This window comes from Siphateles boraxobius, unplaced genomic scaffold, assembly GCF_051911475.1.
Source record: "Siphateles boraxobius isolate OS27281-9 unplaced genomic scaffold, OSU_SipBor_1 66, whole genome shotgun sequence".
Taxonomy (NCBI): Eukaryota; Metazoa; Chordata; class Actinopteri; order Cypriniformes; family Leuciscidae; genus Siphateles; species Siphateles boraxobius.
The window spans coordinates 31,318,925-31,342,419 of NW_027509193.1; the positions used below are offsets into that span (position 1 = coordinate 31,318,925).

At 40.2% G+C, this 23,495-nt stretch overlaps 2 protein-coding genes across 3 annotated transcripts in view; one reads left to right on the forward strand and one right to left on the reverse strand.

The window, feature by feature from the left end:
• LOC143722270 (uncharacterized) overlaps positions 1-23,495 on the forward strand; it is a 39,370-nt gene that overhangs the window by 7,629 nt on the left and 8,246 nt on the right. Inside the window, exons 2-4 of one of the 2 annotated variants that reach the window (XM_077213579.1) lie at positions 782-915; positions 1,001-1,109; positions 1,192-1,912. In XM_077213579.1, coding sequence (XP_077069694.1) covers positions 782-915; positions 1,001-1,109; positions 1,192-1,733 — 785 coding nt within the window. In that variant the 3' untranslated portion in view covers positions 1,734-1,912. Of the gene's footprint in view, positions 1-781; positions 916-1,000; positions 1,110-1,191; positions 1,913-23,495 lie in introns of those variants that run through there. The other variant, XM_077213580.1, reaches the window with a different exon arrangement.
• On the reverse strand, positions 19,927-21,021 carry LOC143722268 (olfactory receptor 2AG2-like). Its single transcript, XM_077213575.1, has one exon. The coding sequence runs from the start codon at positions 21,019-21,021 to the stop codon at positions 19,927-19,929; it is 1,095 nt and encodes a 364-aa protein (XP_077069690.1).

A 23,495-nucleotide genomic window follows, 5' to 3' on the forward strand; every position in this document is an offset into this window, starting at 1 on the left:
GTATTATTAAAAGTGACATGACTTTACTAATGTGCCAAATTGCAGAGCTCGTGGAAACAAATCCAAATTGCTATGACCAGACATACTTTATTAAAACACCTTGTTTTCTCTATTTTGTTGTGCATTTATTTTGTTATTGAGAGGAAAGTGTGCAGCAAACATTTAAATATTCTTCTAATCTCTGCTTTCAGCAGTGTGGGTGATGTCGAATGTTCGCTAACAGTATACCGCTGCTCATGTATTTAGAACTTTGATTTACCCCTAAGTGAACTCCATTCACTAAAATGATTAATTCTCACTCTTTCTTCTGGTTACATCGTTACACCGGTAGATGGCAACAAATTACTTACTTTGTCTGTCATGACTACGAACGAGTCAGGGAATTATTCACTCAACGGATTCGCTGAAAATGTTTTTTTCATTACTAGGCCGAATCCATTTACTTATTCCTTAGTTTTTTATTCATACTATTTGTGTTAGCTTAAAATACACAACAATTCCAGATTGTTTTTATATTTTCCATTATTAATATAAATATATCGCACATATTAACCTTACAATTACCCTATAAACTCTCAAGTCTTTAGCCTAACTCTTTATTATTTATTTGTAGTGTCTAGTCATTGAGTAGTGTAATTCAGAATATTGACTCATATATACAAGGTCAATAAAATTCATTTTATTAAACCAGTGGATTTCTTGCTTTGGTAATTAGAGGCTATTTACACATGTGACTTGACCAAAATAATACAGATGACCAAAAACAATGCATTTCCTACAGAGTCTGGACGTCGCCCCGGAGTTGACAATGTCTTCGGTAAGGACTGGTGCATGAATCTCTGGAGACACCAGGAGTCAAATGTTGGTGAGCAGGAGGACGACACACACCTGGACTCTTCAACCATCACAGAAGAGGTTAGTCTCACGTGGTGCCTTTGATGTACATGATGCAATGTCAGAATACACTAAACTAGTTCTCTTGTTAATTTCCATCTTTTAGCCTGTAAATCTGCTGGATGAAGAGCCAGATATGATCATGATCAAGGAGGAGACGTTTGACGATTGCTCTAAGAAAAGTAAACCTGAAGATGAAAGGAGCAGTTTGAGAGGTTTGTGGAGAAAGAACTTAAGAGCAGCTGCTATTAACTCTTATTATATTCATATGTTCATGTGTCGTTTATTGAATTACAGGTCCAGCAATGACCAGTGATGTTAGATGTGTTGCCCAGAGCTCTGAGGATTTTATCACATACACCGTACCTTCAGATGAGCAAATCCAATCGAACGTGCAACAGCCGCAAGCCGAAGAACAAGCTCTTGAAGGAACTATTTCGACACATGGAGAATGTACAACAGAGCAAAATTTCCACAGTACACACAACCACACAAATATTTCAGAAGAGAAAAGGTTTGAGTGTGTATTCTGTCGAAGAAACTTCAACAAGTTAACCTACCTGAAAGCACACATGCGAACACACTCCGGAGAAAAACCTTTTGTCTGTACAGTTTGTGGTAAAAGATTCGCTCAAAAAACGTACCTCAGAATACACCAGCGCACTCATTCTGGCGAGAGGCCGTACGCGTGCATGGAGTGTGGAAAGAGCTTCGCTCAAAAGAGTTCTCTAAACGTTCACCTCCGAAGCCACACTGGAGAAAAGCCGTATAGCTGCTCAGAGTGTGGGAAAAGCTACGCGTACAAACAGGGTTTCAATACACACCAGTGCTTCGGTTAGACTAAGTGGAATTATATCTGTATCTGCCATATGAAACATTTACAAATAGCAAGTATGTCCAATGTTTGTCCACAGAAATGTAAGTCCTTTAACATTGTTTGGAATCGTGTTATACAGAAGCATCTAGATGTGTATTAATTAAAAAAAAGAGATGAACGAATAAACTTGACTTAAAACGAGTGAAATCATGCAAAATAATTTTTATTCCAGCATGGATGGAAATACACACACTAATGGTTGTTTGATTACACGTGGAATCTAGCAGACATATGACCTTGAGCAATCAACTCAAACTTGTACAAGCATTGTACATAATACATACTACTGACATCACACAGTTTCCAATCAGTAAAGATCAAGTATTATTACTGGTTTCTATACACTAAAGGCCCTAAACTGACATACATTATGAATATATGTGAAAGAAGCCTAAAGTCCTAAACGGATGCATTAACCTCTGGTCATCTTTAATCTGGGCTATACACTAGCGGTCAAAAGTTTGGAATAATACAGATTTAAAAAAATGTTTTTAGTCTCTTTTCTCACCAAGGCTGCATTTATTTGATCAATAATACAGTAATAAAGTAATAAACAGTAATGTGGTTGAATATCTATATCATTATTATAAAATAAATGCAGCCTTGGGCATGAGAGACAAAAGATGAAAAAGTCTTTATTTATTTCAAAGTGTTTGTCCGGCAGTAATAACACAACGTTATCACTAAGTAATACACAGCCATACCTGACTATATATATTTCTGCTACAACCTACAGTAATACAGCCATTCTTGTTAAAGTGCTGCAACCTCACACTTCCGGAGTTCATATTCTTCCCAAAATTAGATCTCACACAGCTACTGCAATCTCAAATTGAGAAAAAGCGTGCTACATAAAGCTATATTTTATACCACGGTAACTTTTCCTAGGGTTCTTCCTTACTGGTTTAGCTGTTTGGTCATGAACAGAGAGGTGTTGTTGTAGGGTGACTTTCTGTGTGAAACCCTTTCCGCAGGTTATACAAGCAGTGGCGCCTCCAGAAATTTTTCATAGGGGTGGCCAGATGGGGCCACTTAAAATCTTGGGGTGGCACACCAAAACTATAAACCGTAATTTCAGAATTTTATTCTACTGTTGTAGTAAACCGGCCTGTAGAAAACTTTTAGAAAGACTTAAGGAAACTCCTACTGATATACTTTGGTTTATTGTGTTATATTTAATGTTACTAATGATATTAGGGCCCTACTAATATATATTATATTATATATAATGATATATATTATATAGACATGATATATATAAGGGCCCTCGCCCGCGGCAAATTTCCAGATACTTACATAATTGTGATGAATTTAACCCTTATAAGTTATTATTTTGCAGTGTAAGATTACAGTTAACACTTTAAATATTACATTAATGCATTATGAATTTTTAAGAAAAACTTAATGAGTGTATAAATCAGCAACAAAAAGTAATTCTTGAAAAAATCTGCACAGTAATTTTATAAAACTAAATATGTTAATAAAAACAAATTACTATTAGTTCTCCTATAAAATTTAATCAGGCAATCATACATTTCACCATTTTATATTTATATATTAATGTCAAGAATTCAGAAGTGCATATAGGCTATAGCCTACACTACAAAGAAATAATATACAATTAAATTATGCTTATTTTAAATGTATTAAATATATTGAGCAGGCTAGGTATAACAAAATATATTGGCTTCATTAATATTTCAGTGCGCAAACCCATGATAACATGAAAACACGTGTATGCGCATTGCGGGATTCGCGGGTGCAGAATTATGTGCTCAAAGCAACATGGAGTCACGGTGTGCAGAAATCCTGGTGCGATTTGTTCCTTTTTTCACTTTCACAGTTTTAAATAATGCATGATCTGTAGATACAAGGCTGTAGATTTGCATAAAATTACTTAATTTTGTTGGAGTTTGTTGCTGTTTTTAAACGACTCACTACCGTATGCTTGCTAGATCACACACATCACAAGGACTATGAATCGGCATCAAACGCACAATAACTGGAATTTAATGTGAATATATCATATTGGAGAGAGTTTTACGTGCATCCAAGAGGCGCGCGCGGTGTTTGAATATGGATGGAGATGATTGACAGCCGCAGAGGAGGGAAAACGAGTTTCCGTATAGGCCTACTTTAATGTTGTAAATAGACTTCTGTCCCTCACATTAAGCTATGGAATGACTTCAGATGACTTTGTCACCCAAACTGACGTGAAAAAAGCGGGAGGCGCCGAAAAGCGCGCTGTTTGAATCCCTGCTTGTCAAAACGTGGCAAAGACACATCAAAATGCTGCTGTAACAGTATACTGTAACCAATTGGAACTTAAAAAGCACGTCACGACACGTAATCACGTCTTCTTTTACTAAAGAATATTTTTGACTTATTATGAAATGCATAACTGATGCTACTAAAATCTATACTGGCCAATGGGGTGGCCAATGGGGTGGCCAGGAGTCGGCCAGGGGTCCCGGCCACCCCCTGGTGGCGCCATGGGTTATGCTTAAGGCGAGACACTACAGGTGAATAGGGTAATTTTTTTAAATAGCAGATATCACCATGAAACTTTGCCAGTTGATTACCTACATTAAGATGAGAAAAAATGTATTACAAGCTTTCTGTAATTTAATGTTTAAATATGCAAATGAGACAATATCTAATTAAATATGCGCTAATCTGCATATATTTTAAAAAACGAAATCTGAGTATTGGATAAAGCCAGGTTCAAAATTATTTTTTCATTGTGTTCACATATTAGATGGGAAAAAAATTACAGAAGGATTAATGGATATCTACTTTTGTTATCCTGTAAATCAGAATATACTGACAACAGCCTTAAAAAATGATTTTCGACATGTTTTTTGGAATAAAATGTTATATAAATCAGGCTAGGAATAATATATTTACAAATCCCTCTGTAAATGTCTTCATAATATAACTAGGTACAAGACTGGAAGGTTTGGTGTATATACTGAAGTGAAGATTTCGGACTTGGTGTAGAAAAGGCTCCAAAGTTATGTTAGTGTTGCTATTATTTAGTATAGTTGACCATATTAGGCTTTATGTTTCATGTTTACTTCCATTTATTCAGTGCTTGTAACGGTAGCCAAAGCGCGTGCTGGTTTGTATACTATCTGACGTCACACAGTTAGTATGCAGTACGACAGAGATAGTCAGTCAGTCAGTCGGTCGGTGGGTCAGATTGTAGATGTGAGCTGCACCTTTCTTGAGAGTGTGCGTAAATGAGAAGAGTAAGTACATCTGTGATATTGTATTATTTGTCAAACTAGTTGTTATTTCTGTTATTTGATGTGGATAAGAGTTAGTAGTTTAAGGAGTCACTATGCGACCGTGGTGCTAATTATATCCGCGTTCGTACATTTCACGTTCGAGCTTCGGCTCATCTGATTTAGTACATCGGGTTAAAGATATGTAATATCGTGTTTAGATGTGTTTATACTTTCATATTTGTTGTTAGGATTGATCAGTACTTTGTGGTTGAGTAAATTAAGAAGTAAGTGGTGGTAAATATTGTTATTTGGATCGCTATCGAGGTTTCTCTGTCAAGGCTTTGCTAGCTCGAATGGAATATAGCATTCAGTACGGGGTTTTTTCATAATAAAACCATCCAGCTGTTTAGTTAGGTGAAGCTATAAAGTGGATTATCATAGATGACAGTAAGTGCTTTCTATGTGGGAATGTAACCTATGATAGAAAATCTGAGGATCCTTTATAATAAGTGTTTGAATCTTTACATTATGCTTACAGTATTAGAGTTTAAGAGATATACTGTATAGTTATATATACTGACTATTGTTTGCTTTGTTTAGTAATGTATATTAATGCTTAGAGAGGAATGAGTGTATGCATATGTTTGATTTATTCATTTGTAATTTGTTTCTCTCTTTATAGAAACCACACTCATAATTACACTCACCCTCAAACTCACTCACACAAGAAAGAGGAATAAAGAAACAGAATCAGAACTATTTCTCCGCTCTTTATTTCATACTCTGGAACATTTGGCCTTAAGTGGTGTTCTGGCCGACACACCTGAGTGAACTTGTTGATAAACCCAGAACTAGCACCTAGACTGAGCGTCTACCCATTATCTTCACTACATTGATGGTCCTTCGAGCCGGATCACTGAGTTTACGTCAGAGATGGAACTACATCCAGAGTATGATGCTAGTGGTGCACGTCCCAAACGGCACATTCGCCCACCTGTGCGCTATGCAGATTATGAGGTCGATCATAGAGCCTACATTGGTCAGAGGTACAGAGAGGAATTAGAGAGTACTCACCAGGAGGGAAATGCCAGGATGACAACCCTCACCTCCCCTTATGACTCTCCCCTTCGTCTGCACACCAGGGATGCTATTCTTCAAGGGATGGACCTGGGCTATAGGGCTGATAACCTACAGCACAGTCAGAGGAATCAGCTAGCCCCTCAACGATTTCCAGAGAGAGAGTTTAGGGAACAGCTACAAGATTACTCTACTCCCTTACCTCCAGCGCTGCACCCCATACATCCACATGATGGCAGCCGAGTTGAGTTAGATGACATTCGTCATGAAAGACAGCTCTTGCAGCAGACACAGCGGCACATGGCATCAGACTTGGTCGAGCTTAGAGCGCTGCTAGCAGACATGAGACAGTTAGTAGATTCTGTTTGCAACATGCAGAGTCCAACCTCTCTTCATACCAGAAAGCCAGAGTTAAGGGTGATGTCACCATGGCCCCCTGTTGAAAGTGAACCTAAAATTGACGAGGAGGATGATTGGCCGGCACCACCACCATGGCCGGGCCCAGTAATGGAAGAAGCACTGCCAGCCCCAGCTCCTGACATGTTTGTGGGCCAGCCATAAGTTTATCACTCAGCACGTGGGGCCCTTCCTACTGCAAAGCCATGGGAGGACACTGTCCGTCAGCCATCGCCCTGGTTCAAGCCCGTTCAGTTTCTGCCACAGCCACACGGATTACCTCCAGCTGAGCCCAAGTGCCCTACAGGTTATAGTGGTCAACGGAGTAAGCTTGGCTGTAACGCAACGCCCCAACAGCGACATCCAAGCATGGCATGGACACAGCCACTGCCCTTTAGATCACCTCAGGGTCATAACTCCAACATCCCAGAGCCAAGTTACCGTGGGCCACGCCCAACAATCCGCAACTTCGCCAGTCGGGACCCAAGTGAGTTCGCACGGCTCAAGATCTCATTGGAAAACCTCTTACCACATGACGCATCTGAGCTGTTTAAATACCAAGTGTTGGTCGATCACCTGCAACTAGAAGAAGCCAGGTTAATAGCAGATGCTTACCTTAACTCCCCAACACCCTTTTCAGACACAATGGTTGCCCTGAATGACAAGTTTGGCCAACCACATCAGATAGCGCTGAGGCGTATTGCTGCTGTGCTGGACTCACCAGACATAAGACGGGGAGACTTCGCTGCATTTGAGAAGTTTGCACTCCAGATCCAGTCACTCGTGGGAATGCTGAAAACACTAGTCCACGAGGGTGAAGTGGAACTACAATGCGGCTCACATGTTGCTCGTCTGCTGAGCAAGCTGCCGTCTGAGCAAAGAGCCGAGTTTCGCCGCTGCATGTATCATCAGGGAACAAGAACCCACACCTTAACTAATCTTTCAGATTGGCTGAAATACGAGTCTTGGTGCCAGGACTTTGAAGGACAGTTAGCTGTGAGAGGAGTGCGGGAGAAGCCGGTGTTCCGACAAGAGGGTAGGAAGGGTAAGCAACCTACCACTGTCCTCCATGGTGTGAAGGACACAGCTAAGAAACCTAAGGCTCCAGTGCCACGCAGCTCCTTCAAAGGGAACAAGAGTAAGCCATACTGTCCATTCTGCAATAACGAGGAACACTACCTTAGCCAGTGTACAGAGGTATCCAGGCTATCAAAGGATCAGCTGACCGAATGGATAAAAAGAAACAAGAGGTGTTGGCGATGTGCACGGACACACCAGGCGGCTCAGTGCAACTTAAAAAAGACATGCAGCCTCTGCCAAGGGAAACACCTTCAGGTTCTGCATGAGGTGAATGTGAGGTCACCTAAGGAGGCATCATCAACACCATCAGCGGAAAGCCATGGCATAAGGGGGACAACAGAGGTTCTGTATCTAGACAGACCCACTGAAGGCAGTCGGGTTCTTCTGAAAGTTGTCAAAGTCCGCATTCACCATGGTGACCAATCAATCAATACCTATGCCATACTTGACGACGGTTCAGAGAGAACTATGCTGTTGCCAGAAGCTGCAGAGAAGCTAGGTGTGTGGGGGATTCAAGAGGACCTACCACTACGCACAATTAGAGATGAAGTGCGGACCCTCCGTGGTGCATCAGTGTCGTTCTCCATTTCTTTGCCGTCAAAGCCAAAGACTAAGTTCAAGATCATAGGTGCATTCACCAGTGCCCGGATTGGACTAGCTGCCCATAATTACCCCATGGAGCAACTCAGGAATACATACAAGCACCTCATTGGCCTTCCCATACAGACCCTTACAAATGTTAAGCCCTTGCTTCTAATTGGGAGTGACCACCCCCATCTCGTCACTCCCATTGAACCTGTCAGATTGGGACCTCCAGGAGGGCCTGCTGCCATCCGCACAAGGCTGGGCTGGACACTGCAGGGCCCAGCGAGTGTAGTCTGTCACCTCACCCAACCACGGCAGTGTCTATTTACAACAGTAGCACCCCAGGTGAGCGAACTGATGAAACATGTTGAGAGATTATGGCAGGTCGACGATGTCCCATTCAGAAGCGAGAAACTAGTTACTAGTTCAAGACAGGACCAAGAGGCCATCAGCATCCTGGAGACCAAAACCATCAGGGTAGAGGTTGATGGCATTCTACGTTACGCCACCCCGCTGCTCCGCCGGAGAGACATGCCGCTCTTTCAGGCTACTGAAGAAGCCGTCATGCCCAGTTTACGAAGTGTAGAGAGGCGACTGGCTAGAGATTCTGCACGGGCAGAAGCCTACAGAGTGGAGATGGAGAAACTTATCAAGGCAGGCTATGTCATCAAGTGTGGACCGAAAGTTTCAGCCGAGGAAGGTTGTGAAGAATGGTATATTCCTCACCATCTGGTGAGCCATAATGGCAAGAATAGGCTGGTATTCAACTGCTCCTACCAGTATCGAGGGCAGATCCTCAATGACCATCTACTGCCTGGGCCGACATTAGGAGCATCACTACTGGGAGTTCTGCTAAGATTCCGAGAACATGCAGTCGCAGTTAGCGGAGACATCAGAGGCATGTTCCATCAAGTTCGCCTCCTCCCAGAAGATCGTGCTCTGCTCAGATTTCTTTGGCGCGATGTCAGTCAAGAAGGCCCTCCTGCAGTATACGAGTGGCAGGTGTTACCGTTTGGTACAACATGTAGCCCCTGTTGTGCCACATACGCCTTACAACGCCACGTCTCTGATTATAGCCAGCCAGATGAAGAGGTGAGGATCTCAGTTGAGAAATGCTTTTATGTAGATAACTGCCTCCAGAGTGTTCCCACTATTGCTGAGGCAAGGTACCTTGTAGACAAGCTACGAGCCCTTCTTGCGTCTGCAGGCTTCGATCTGCGTCAGTGGGCCAGCAACGAACCAGGTGTAATAAGTCACCTACCAGAAGAGAGCTGCTCTGCCAATGTTGAGCTATGGCTGGCTCAGAACAAGACAGATACCCCAGAATCTACTCTAGGGCTAAGTTGGCTCTTCCACACTGATGTCCTGGGCTACAAGCATCGCCATGTGAAGTACGGGGTCCCCACGATGCGTAATATCTATAAGGTGCTGGCGAGTCAGTACGACCCCTTGGGGTTCATCCTACCCTACACCACCAGGGCTAAGATAATTGTCCGACACCTTTGGGACAAACACAGGGGATGGGATGATCCATTACTACCGCAGGAGCTTCTGCAGCAGTGGAAAGACTGGGAAGAAGAACTGCAAGTCTTACCTCAAGTCACCCTGCCCCGACCGTACTTGTCAACGGACGTGGACACCTCTGGTCTTCAGAGAGAGGTGCATGTATTTTGCGACGCCTCAGAAGAGGCTTATGGATCAGTGGCGTACCTCCGGACCACTGACAGACAAGGTGAAGTGTATCTGTCATTCCTGATGGCCCGTTCTAGAGTTGCTACCAAGCGATTTCACTCTATGCCCCGATTAGAACTCTGTGCTGCCCTTACTGGTGCACAGCTCTCACAGGTGCTGAAGAGGGAGCTCACCATCCACATTGATCAGACAATCTTTTGGTCAGATTCCACAACGGTGCTGACATGGCTGAGGTCTGAATCCTGTCGATTCAAGGTTTTTGTGGGCACCCGCGTGGCCGAGATACAGCAGCTGACTGACAGGCATGCCTGGAGATATGTTGATACCGCAAGAAACCCTGCTGATGACGTAACACGAGGGAAGAAGCTGAGAGAGCTTGTTCAGCCAAATAGATGGAGCCTGGGACCTGCCTTCCTCCTGACCAGTCCAGACTCATGGCCAGAGGACCCTGCTGTTGAACAAGCAGAAGATACCTCAGAGCTGCGCAAGTCTACTTTCTGTGGGGTCGCCGCAGTTGCATCAAGCCAGTCGACTTCAGACGTGAGTCAATACGGCTCGTGGAAGGAGCTGCTGGATGAGACAGTGCAGGAGCTGCATGGGGCGGCCAACTCTAATGATAAGCCCACAGCTGAAGACTACCGACAGGCTGAACAGTTAATACTTCAGAGGGCTCAGAGGGATAGTTTTCAACAAGAGTACAGCCTCCTGAAAGCTGGTAACCCAGTTCCCAGCAGCAGTCGACTCCGCACGCTGTCTCCAGAGCTGGATGAAAAGGGAGAGCTCATTCGTGTTGGAGGACGACTCCGTCGAGCAGAAGGCTTAGAACTGACCACTCTTCATCCAGTCATCTTAGACCCAGGTCATCGAGTGACTACGCTCTTGATCCAAGACTTCGATAACCGCCTACGCCACCCAGGCCCAGAGCGGGTGTTCGCTGAGCTTCGACGCTCCTTCTGGATCCTGCGAGGGCGTGAGGCTGTCCGGCGCTACCAGTATAGCTGCGCTGACTGTCGGCGATGGAGGGCAAGACCTGCAGTGCCGAAAATGGCAGACCTGCCATCAGCCCGTCTGCGCCTTTACAAGCCGGCTTTCTATTCTACAGGGATGGACTGCTTTGGGCCATTTGAGGTCAAAGTTGGCCGGCGCCGGGAGAAGAGATGGGGGATCATTTTCAAGTGCCTCACAACGAGGGCAGTGCACTTGGACCTCCTTACCTCTATTGATACGGATGCTTTTCTGATGTCCCTTCGTCGGTTTATTTCCCGTAGAGGAACACCTGCCGAGCTGTTTTCCGATCAAGGGACAAATTTCAAGGGAGGTGAGCGAGAACTCCGTGAGACCTTCGCTGGAATGTCTAAAGAACTACAACATCTCCTTGCACCACAGAAGATCTCCTTCCGCTTTAACCCCCCAGCCGCTCCTCACTTCGGAGGGGTGTGGGAGAGGGAGATACGCTCAGTTAAGAGCGCACTCTATGCCACAGTCGGTGCTCAACCTGTTCCGGAAGAAGTGCTTTGCACCGTACTTACTGAGGTGGAAGGGATCCTTAACAGTAAGCCCTTGGGTTATGTGTCTTCAGATGCCAGCGACCCAGATCCAGTGACTCTCAGTGTTCTTCTTATGGGGCGGCCTGATGGTTCGTTACCTCAGGTAGTCTACCCCGAAAGTGAGCTCATCTGTCGCCGCCGTTGGAAACACTCCCAAGTTTTGGCTGACCACTTTTGGGCTCGTTTCATCCGACTCTATGTGCCGAGCCTGCAAGCTCGCCAGAAGTGTCGCCCTCTGGCCCATTGGGAAAGTGGTCAAGACTCATCCCAGCCCTGACGGGCACATCAGGTCCGTTGATGTAAAGGTGAAGGAGAGAATCTACACCCGGCCAGTTGCCAGGCTGGTTGTCCTCCCGGCACTTCCTTCTGGAGATGATGGAGACGGTTCTACTCCTGTCACTACACCCAGCCATAGAACTTTGTTGCCTTTATTGATGAGCGAACGTATTACATACATTCGGGGGCGGCTGTAGAAAAGGCTCCAAAGTTATGTTAGTGTTGCTATTATTTAGTATAGTTGACCATATTAGGCTTTATGTTTCATGTTTACTTCCATTTATTCAGTGCTTGTAACGGTAGCCAAAGCGCGTGCTGGTTTGTATACTATCTGACGTCACACAGTTAGTATGCAGTACGACAGAGATAGTCAGTCAGTCAGTCGGTCGGTGGGTCAGATTGTAGATGTGAGCTGCACCTTTCTTGAGAGTGTGCGTAAATGAGAAGAGTAAGTACATCTGTGATATTGTATTATTTGTCAAACTAGTTGTTATTTCTGTTATTTGATGTGGATAAGAGTTAGTAGTTTAAGGAGTCACTATGCGACCGTGGTGCTAATTATATCCGCGTTCGTACATTTCACGTTCGAGCTTCGGCTCATCTGATTTAGTACATCGGGTTAAAGATATGTAATATCGTGTTTAGATGTGTTTATACTTTCATATTTGTTGTTAGGATTGATCAGTACTTTGTGGTTGAGTAAATTAAGAAGTAAGTGGTGGTAAATATTGTTATTTGGATCGCTATCGAGGTTTCTCTGTCAAGGCTTTGCTAGCTCGAATGGAATATAGCATTCAGTACGGGGTTTTTTCATAATAAAACCATCCAGCTGTTTAGTTAGTTGAAGCTATAAAGTGGATTATCATAGATGACAGTAAGTGCTTTCTATGTGGGAATGTAACCTATGATAGAAAATCTGAGGATCCTTTATAATAAGTGTTTGAATCTTTACATTATGCTTACAGTATTAGAGTTTAAGAGATATACTGTATAGTTATATATACTGACTATTGTTTGCTTTGTTTAGTAATGTATATTAGTGCTTAGAGAGGAATGAGTGTATGCATATGTTTGATTTATTCATTTGTAATTTGTTTCTCTCTTTATAGAAACCACACTCATAATTACACTCACCCTCAAACTCACTCACACAAGAAAGAGGAATAAAGAAACAGAATCAGAACTATTTCTCCGCTCTTTATTTCATACTCTGGAACATTTGGCCTTAAGTGGTGTTCTGGCCGACACACCTGAGTGAACTTGGTGATAAACCCAGAACTAGCACCTAGACTGAGCGTCTACCCATTATCTTCACTACACTTGGAGTATGAGAGAAAAGTCATTTTGAGAAAACGGGCTTTAAAGATTTAGCATCAGCCAATGAGATCGCGGATTTAAAGTAAAATCCCCCCTTTTACTCTCGCGATTGGTTGCTGATAAAAAGGAAATGACCATATTTGGATCCGGCTGTATTGTTCAGGAGAGAGAGAGAGAGAGAGAGAGAGAGAGAGAGAGAGAGAGAGAGAGAGAGAGAGAGCTTTCTAATGGTGTGTAGGATGACAGGGTGCAGATTGCGATCGCGGAGCAGAAGGATGATTTATAACGACAACTTTTGATGAATTTATGAGAAATCTACAGACGCAAACAGACAAAGTGTAGTAAAATAAAGACCTAAATGTGTATTTCGGACTTTTTTTCACCACAAGTCTGAAAGAAGACATGGTATTTGAAGACAAATATTCCAAAATCTCAAAATTGACCAGTGAAAAAAAAACTGTTTTTGACTGCCGTGTCTCGCCTTAACTCGATTTCAGCCGCATTCTGAGTCTGACAATGTCATTCGTTTTTATCCAAGGCTTATTATGGGGGAAATTATTATGGGGAAATTAATAAAATTAAACCTTAAGTCCATGTCCAACTCTAAATTATAAGGAATTTATATTTTTGATTTCATATAGTAGCCTAACACTAACACTACAATAAGGTTCACTTGTTTATTATTCATGTATTAACTAACATGAACTAACCATGAGCAGCGCATTTGTTACTGTATTTGTTATTATAGTTAAAGGAACAATGAGAATTTTGTAAATATCCAAAAATCACTTGCACAGTGTGAAATATATTTAGTAGGCCTACTAAATGAATATCGCAGTTTAAGTTTTAAATGTTTTGTAATTTTCTAATGCTGTATTTGTTCATTAATTCCTACGCCTGTTTGACACTACTCAAAGAGATGTCTTCATCTAAAACTGTACAGAGAAATCTTAACGGCGCCATTGCTATTTACAATCATGGTTACACATGTTTACAGTAGATCGGAAGAAAGGTTTTCTGTAATATGTATTCATTACAGCTAAATGTATCTTTTCTTATACCCCATACACACTTTTGTGGTAGCTAAATTGGGCACTATTTGGGGCATAAAGCTATATGCCTGAATTGTATCCATATAGTCTTTACAATGACAGGCGATGTTATTCCTCAGATGATTGCACTGGTAGGCACTAACAAACCTGACAGAATCTATTCTCATATTGTAAATGTTTACTCCAACTAATGGGTGTTTTAAGTCGACTTAAACTAATTGTATCGTTGTTGTTGTGTTTAATTAATTCCTTTTTTTAACATTTTTGTTGTTGTTGCATAAAGAACTAGCTACTTCAGCTCTTGGATGCCCTACACACGAGGGTAATGATTTTAAATGTATGTTTGTCAATAGAAAATCATCTGTTATCATGGTTTAGTTGTATTTTAAAACACTGCTTTTCTTAAAACATTGTGTCAGACGTAATTGGTGGTATTATTCTCTTGTTTCATCGTGTATTAACTCTATATTTATCCGGTTGATATTTTGAAGAAATAAGAAAAGTAGGCCTACATTTCTAACACAAAAATAACCCGTTAATGGCTTTGTGTCAGAACACACCAATGAAGATATGCCTGGTTTTAACTTTTTATTCTAACTTTAAAGCTAGACTATCATTTGAAAAGTTTAATACAAATTATACAGTCTTTGCATATGTTTTCCAAAGTAGGCTACCCCAAAAGCAGTGTTTTTACCAATTGACATGAGCTGATGACCATCCTTATATGCCGTCGTTGTGCGAGGAACTTGGAGTATTGCAGCAGCTATTTCTTAAAAATAAACATTGCATCAAACATATTTATCATAGTTTTACTTTGAACCTTTGTAGACAAGAAATGTAAATTTATAAAAGAAAAATTACCAACGAATGACATTGTGTCAGAACACTGCAAATATGAAGAAATGCTTTTACATTTATAAATTTAAAGCAAGATTATCTTTGAAAAAAGTGTAATACAAATTCTATAGGCCTGCAGTATTTGATTTTCAGAAATAAGACGGCTTTCAGTTATTGGCCAATAGCGTGTGTGGTGAGTTTGTAAATAGAATTGAAATAACCAAAAATAAAGGAAACGTGAATACATTTAGGCCTACTGATTTTTATTTAGAAAAAAATCTAAAAATAACGAACAAATTAAACTAACACTATAAAGTTGAAAATTTAATTATAATGCATATATACACGTTTTTTTGTGACACTGGGTTGCATGATTTTCATTTAGGTTACTTTTTCATACACACACAGACACACATACACACGCACGCACGCAAGCAGCACACACACACACACACACACACACACACACACACACACACACACACACACACACACACACACACACACACACACACACACACACACACACACACACACACACACACACACACACACACACACACATCAAATAGCCTACATACCGCCTACGCACGCCCCCACATGCTAACAGCTTACGTGAAAGAGTAGGCCTATTCGCTCATCAAAAATCACCCCAATCGCCTCTTCTGGGGCCGTATTCACAAATAATTTTATTTTACCACTAGGAGTAGGCTACTCCTTAATCCCATATTTTAGCTAGAAGTTTTCTCTTAAAAGTTATTCACAACGCCTTTCAGACCTACTCTTAGTAAGGAAAAATGACAACTCCTAAACTAAGAGTGATTCTTCGTTGCTATGGATGACGTCAATTCTCATGCACGAGTTTCCTCGCAATGATCACGGTGATTGGTTGTTAGATGACAGGGCCATCATGCGGAACATAACACAGACGCAACAAATCATGGAATTACGACATCTAAATATGTCTGTGTCCTACACAAAATAATAATAGTAATGTCATCGAAATGCATATAATGACATGTTTGTGCAGGCCCCAGTGAAGCGTAATTCTAAAAAGGCAGCGAGAGAGAGAGAAAAGTCGTGAATTAAATTAAATTAAATCAAATCAAGGTTGCCTAATACGCTAATGAAAGCGCCACTTGCCTGATAATGAAAAACGACACTTGGTTAATTTACATCCTTTTAGTACTATGGAAGCTTGTTTCCACCACTGAATAAAAAATAAAATAATAATTGCGACTTTTATCTCACAATTGCGAGATATGAAGTCAGAATTATGAGAAATAAAGTCGCAATTGCGAGATATAGGAAGTCACAATTGTAAGATAAAAAGTCGCAATTACCTTTTTTATTTTTCATTCTGTGGCGGAAACAAGCTTCCATAGCCTAAATTCCAAAGCCTACTTAAAGCAAGGAAATGTTGCTCCTATTGAAGTAGGCTAATGTAATAGTTGAATGACGGTGGATTATGAACTCGCCAAAACGGAAAAGAAAGCCCAACTGGACGCAGAATCAGTTACTGCTGCTGGCCCAGTTGGTGCGGGGGAAAAAAAACATAATAAAAGGGAAATTCGACACTGGGATATCAAACAAAACTAAGCGTTAGACATGGAAGAGGAATTGTTTGCAGATCAATGCAGCATTCCCGTTTGTGTCGCGCGGGCCCCGGACGACTGTGAGAGCCGTTGGTATAGGCCTACGCTACAATCCTTTGGCTTTGTGAATAGGTCTTAGTGAGTTAGGAGTCCTCTCGACTTCTTTTAAGCTGTCCCAGACTTAGGTGCTACTTTTAGGGCTTAAATTCTTCGAGAATTAGGCTACTCTTAGTGAAAAAAATTAGGAGTCCTAAAGTTAGGAGTGACACGCCCATTATTTTTAGGAGTTGCTCCTAAATGTATCAGTTAGGAGCTACTTTTAGCCTTAAAATTTAAAATTTAGTCTTTTGTCTTTTATTATTTTATGCTGTCCAAACAACCCAAAGTCTATGGTTGCGCTCTCTCTCTCTCTCTCTCTCTCTCTCTCTCTTGAAATTACCGTAATACGCCGTATATTGCCGAAATGCGGCAATTTGAAATGTTTTTGATAGTACAAACGGTTAAAGAGTTACTGTAACATGAATAGCCTATAGCTTGCTTGCTGGTGTGTGTCGGTGGACAAAACACTGCTTGAATATCTTTGTATAAATAAGATCTAAGACGACTAAGAACAGTTTTGCTTTAAAATTGCAAAGTTTTTGAACAGATGCTGTTAAGTAAATAATACCATAGGTTAATAATTTTTGGGTCATTCTATGGAAATGTCCATTTTCTGTCACTAGCCTTTACAGAAATATCACACTTGAAAAACACTTGTAGCTACAGAGGGAAACTGCTTTAATTGAATGACAATGGCATGATTATCCCCCATTTAAAATACAATAATGTATACATAACTATCAATTATATTTTAAAAATAACCTAGAATAGGCTACTTATGGATTAAACTACTTAATTCGGTTAGTATACCACGATTGACAAGATGTGGTTTGATACCTATCCATTTTGTAAAATTAAATTATCATGAAAATTGTCACTGGTTTTGCTTTTCTTAAGCAAAAAGTGTAGTGACACCGGTGACACCGGTGACTCCCATTTTATTCAAAGCTATTAATTTAGATTGTATGCCAAATGTAAAGATTTAGTCTCATCTACTTAATTATTGTTGAAGAATAATCGCGCTGCTCACAGACAACTCTCGCGAACAACTTAATGACATTTTTTAAAGGGCCAGTATAATGTGTGCTTGTGTGTGTAGTTTAAATGTTGTGTTTCATCTAAGGTTGATTATACAGTATATGACCATGATTGACTATAGGCATGGGCTCCACATAGGACAAGATAAGAGCATGAGTGAAGCAGCCTTATACTGATTGGTAAACTACGTTTTATACACGTCTTAAGAGATATGCTGGACATTCATATTAAATTAGCATTATTTTCCTATGTTTTTACATCATGAAAATCTGTATGGCTTTAGTTGTATGTAGGACATATATGATTAAAAATACATAAATATTATGCAATTTATATATGTGGTTTTTGCAGCATATATGTCTCTTACAATATTCTGTTGGAACATATAACAGGTGTTTTTAAAAAACCTTTTCCATATGGGATTGTGGGGGCAGGTACAGGTACAGGTTTAATATTTTCATTTTAGATGCTTGTTCAAAGTAATAACCCAAAGTTAATACTAATTAATATTAATAGTCATATACTTGCTTTAGGAAGAACCCCTTAATAATGCCAAGTCAATGTCTCTGGCAGTCAAACAAAGCCTAGCTTGTTGAGCTGATTGTTTGTTTCATGGCATGGAGATGTGTTTGCACAGTCACGCAGTTCACCTTGGGAAAAATTGTTTAAGGACCAATTTAGTTACACGTGGCCTTGGCACCGAATATAAGGAAATAGTCTGAAAAGTAGGAAGGTTGCGTTTAAACACTCGCTAGAAGCGAATGTGTGGTGAATTATAGTCTAAGAGAAAAAAGGAAAGGAAAGGGACGTGACCTCCAAGTGCGCACACACACAGCAGTGAGTTTTGATCACAAACACACACGGAGCAACGGGTAGCCATTTTGCTGCGGCGCCGAGAGAGCGATTGGGGGAAGAGCACCTCAGTTGTGGGTAAAGAATCTCATTCACTCCCCCTACCTACAATTCCTGCTGGTGCTGAGACTTGCACCCACAACTGCCCCTGTATTCATAATATTAAAATGGATAATATATGGACAATTATCCATTTTATCTTAAAATACAGATCCCAAAGAAAGCAGCAGGGCTTTTGGTTGTTGATGTGTCTGTGCCATTTGTACAGTCATTAGGAGTTGGACACCATTTCCAACACTTTATTAAGCACAGGAACTAGAACTGTAGATTTCTGATGTATTTTAATACAATTATGAAGTTGCATCACATACTTTTTTTACTTTGCACCAAATGATAATATCATAACTTTTAATTTCTACTCAAATTTAAAGTGGAAAGAATCAACAATGTATTCATAATTCACATTTTTGTCACAAATAAAAATAAACAATAAAATACTGTACATATACATACACAAATTCATACAAATAAATAATGCCATACATATAAATACAGATAAATTCATTTAAATAAATAAAATTTAATATATATATACTGTATATTGTATTGATTTATGAAGTATTAGTCTATGCCACAGCTGCCATTATACCTGATATCTTTCATATTGGAACTATCACCTTTTTTCACTCATTTTTGCTATGCCTGATTAGTTACAGTATCTGCATTCTTCTGCAAGTAATCATAGAGAGTGTTAACATTGTATCCCTTCTCATCCTGTATTAAGAGTGTGATCATGATTATATTTAACTTTAAGCATATACCATGTCATGGTTATACACCATCTGCTCAAAGCTGTTGTAGATTTGTACTTTAAACATTGTAAGTTTCATCTGTAACAACCATCTGTAAAATTCACAGACATTGAGCAGCTATTTTAATTCCTTTCTCATAATAGTAAGCAATCAATGGTATAGGCATACCGTATTTAAAATATATAAATATATAAGGTGATAGGCCTATACTTTACAATAAGCCTCAATTTTACAGAATTGTCATTTTTTAATGCTGATTATCTAACACTTTTTTTTTTTTTAAATGTCAAGTTTAAGTTAAAAAAGAAATGTATTATGAATTTGTGTTCATTGTTTGTTCCTGATACCTAATGCATTAACTAATATTAACAAATTGAACCTTAATGTAAAGTGTTATTTACCTAACTATAGCCATGTTATATGTGAACAAAAGGCACGTTGAATCTGAGTCAAATTTACTATGTTTTCAATTCAAAGCATTTTTCATTAAAGTTTTGTATTGTGTGTTTTTATAATCTCCCAATAAACCTTCACAACAATATATACACATGACATCTTACCATCTTCCTTCTTTAGAATGTTGCCTGCCACTGAATGCTGACTGAAAATTCCCTGAAACATCTCGCCGGAAAAGATGAAACGACCTGCGTGGTTTTAATCGCGGGCTCACTCAGCGGTTCTCCCTCCTCCACCTCAGCAGCCTGGGCAGAACTTCCCTCACCTCCCTGTTGCGCAGACCGTAAACGAGTGGATTAATGCAAGGAGGCACCTGAAGCATCACCAGGAGCATGATGTGGAGGGTCCCAGCTGACGTCCAGCCTCCAGGATGATCCAGCGACTGGATCATGGCCATGTTGCATTCGAGTTCCCACAGAGCATCCGAGGCTATCTTCAGAAAGATGGGGAGCATCTGAAGCAGCAGCATCGAGCAGTAAAACATTACGGTTGTGCGCGCCCTCTCATTGACCTGCTGGAAAGGCTGAACGGCGTTGCGCGCCACCTGATACATGCGCAGGTATGAGAACAAGTAGGAAAAGATGCAAAGCAGCGTCACTATTAGCCCAACCACTTTGCGAAATACCGCAGCAGCCCGTGGAAAGCCCAGGTGGGACTCCAAGGTGTCCGGCTCACAGAGTAGTCCTGTAATGGGTTTGCCCAGCAATGAGTTCTTGTGCCCTAAACCGAGCAAAGCTGTGACAATTGCCGATAAACACACTGAAATAAGCCACGTGAGCCCGACTATGAGGTAAAGGCGATTTGTGGTTACTATACTGTTGTAGTAGATGGCCAGGCACACGAACAGGTAGCGCTCCAGGGCCATGCAGGTGATAGTAAACATAGTGCAGAAAACACAAACGGTGTTAAGAAAGAACTGAGTGACACACCAAGCTCCGTACGGCAGCGTGGTCTTCTGCAATAGGCAGTGTATCACTGTTGGACCTTGGGTGACAATGAGTAGAAGATCACTCACTATGAGGTTTTTCAGCAAGGCAAAGCGTGGCTCCCAGGATAAGTCTTCAGAACTGCCGAGACTAAACAGAGTGCACCCATTGATACCAAGTGAGATAATGGTTATCACCACAAAGACACACACCAGTACCTTCACAGCTGTATCTGAAGGCAGGATGGATGTGAAGAGGCAGCGTCTCTGGTCCAACAGCTGGAGGGTGTCTAAAGTGATGTTGCGCCCATCCTGGTTTGGAGTCGGACACGCGTAATCTGCAGCCCATACCATGATAAATGGTAAAGCAAGTGTGAATCGCATCTGGACGAGGACGAGAGCTTTTTTGGCAGCTTCGGGATTTTGACAAGTCTGTGGCTGAAGGTCGCGTTTGTTGGGTCTACATGTGATTTAACAGAACATATGTGGGCAGGTGAGTGACTTAAATGAAGGTGGAGCTTAAATTAATTCAAAGAGACACATCTCTCATAAAAATAACCAGTAGAAAGCATCTGCCTTGATTGCATTGTAAGTTAACAAGCTCATTTCTTTTAACCCAGAGGAGTAGCCTATCAGATTGGATTGTAATAATCATGGATAATTCCTTTCTGACCGAATAAAATAAAATAAATAGGCCTAGAATTAAGTCTTTTAATGTTTTAATGTTATTCATTGTATGGACTGAGGGTGTTTGTAGGGCAAAGTAGAATGCATTTGCTATGGGACGTTTTCTTATAGCTTGATAATACACCAAATATAATCACATCTTTATTCAACCTCTATTTCCTTGAGCCCTGACCAAGTGAAAAGGAAATATTTTTTAATTGTGCTTTTTTGGACATAGGCCTACTTAATATATTTAAATTGTACTGTAGCCTACTAAGTGCATATTAAATGTTTTATTTTGAAACAACTTCAGGTATATTAAGTGTATTGTAAGATCAATTTTAAGCTATTTGCAATATTTTAATATATTAAATTGTGTTAAAATGGAACCACTAAGTACATTTAGTGCATTTAAGTATATATTTTTTTACAGTTCATTTAAAATATACTGTCATATTTCTTAAACTTATAATATTGAAGCTTAATTTTAATGTACTTCAAGAACATGTAAATTGCATTTCAGCTCATGGAAAATGTATTAGCATTACACTAATAGTTAAGGCTGTTTTATTCAGTATTCAAAATGGTATATTAAAAGTGCAAAAATAATTAAATATAAATGTTAAGACATACACAGACTTTGAAATCAAGAAAACTTTAATATACTATCTTGCTGTGTACATTTCAAAATAAATAGGCTACATTAAAAAAGTACAGCAGCATATATAATCTCTTGAACAAAATACATTATAACAAAGATCAGTGAAATGCTATGGCTATATTTATAATTTTTTTGTAGAACATTTCAGTTGTACCTGTATTACTGAAAAGTACACTGTGAATATTACATCACTAAATAAATAAGCATCACAATGCAATTTTCAGAAAAAAAATTAAAGTTACGGAAAAACAATGTGCAGAAGTGAATAATGCATTATTTACAAACATAGGCATACAAATGGCTGAACCAAAGAAACAGAAGAGTTTGAATGTCACATCTTCATCTTCAAGTGGACGATCACTTCTTTGAGTACGACTCATATTTTCTGCAACTGAGGGCTTGTGGTTCAGACACTGTAATATTTGAAGACTGCTTTACCACAGGATCTGTGAAAGGGAAGAAGAATGTAAATAAAATTGATTAACATTTTTGTATCCATGTTTGAATATATGTGACCCTGGACCACAAAATCAGCCACATGGCTCACAATTTGTGAAGGACCAATTTGTGGCTGCCCACTGCTCCGTGTGTGTGTTTGTGTTCAATACTCACTGCTGTGTGTGTGCGCGCTTGGATGGGTGAATTCCGACACCATACTTGGCTATGTCGCGTCCCTTTCCTTTCCTTTTTTCTCTTAGACTATAATTCACCACACATTCGCTTCTAGCGAGTGTTTAAACGCAACCTTCCTACTTTTCAGACTATTTCTTTACATTCGGTGCCAAGGCCACGTGTAACTAAATTGGTCCTTTCCATTGATTTATGGTTTGTAAGGATAGGATAATATTTGGCCGGGATACAATTATTTGAACATTTGGAATCTGTGGGTGCCAAAAAATCAGAAAACATTGAGAAAATCACCTTTAAAGTTTTCCATTTATGTTCGCGATTGTGCTGCATTCACTCACAAAAATAAATGTTTTATATATTTAAGGTAGGAAATTTACAAAATATCTTCATGGAACATGATCTTTACTTAATATCCTAATAATTTTTGACATAAAAAATTTATTATTTTAACCCATACAATGTATTGTTGGCTATTGCCACAAATATACCCGTGTGACTTGTGACTGGTTTTGTGGTCCAGGGTCACATAATAATTTGCATAGACATGCATTAGAATTCCCTGGACTTCTCAGTTTACCTTTCAAAGCTTTGACTATATCCTCATCAAGCTAGACATAAGTGTCCATTTTTATCCTCTTGTCTGTCGTCACTATACAGCACTCTGAGTGACATTGAACATGAGATTAGAAGAAGCCCAACACAACTTACAGTCAGCAGAGTTCAATTAAAAAGTCACTGATAGTTATTTGCAGTAATAAAGCAACCTGTGAATATTAGAGGGTATGTTGAATATTGATAATTGTGGTTTATTTAAACCTATTGTATTTCCCATGAACGTGTCTATTGTGGTCATGCTGACATCCACTCTCTTCACCACTGTTGCAAAGATTTAAAAAAAGTA

Coding starts and splice junctions, on each gene's coding strand:
- LOC143722268 (XM_077213575.1), bottom strand. CDS start 21,021: ATGCGATTCACACTTGCTTTACCATTTATCATGGTATGGGCTGCAGAT.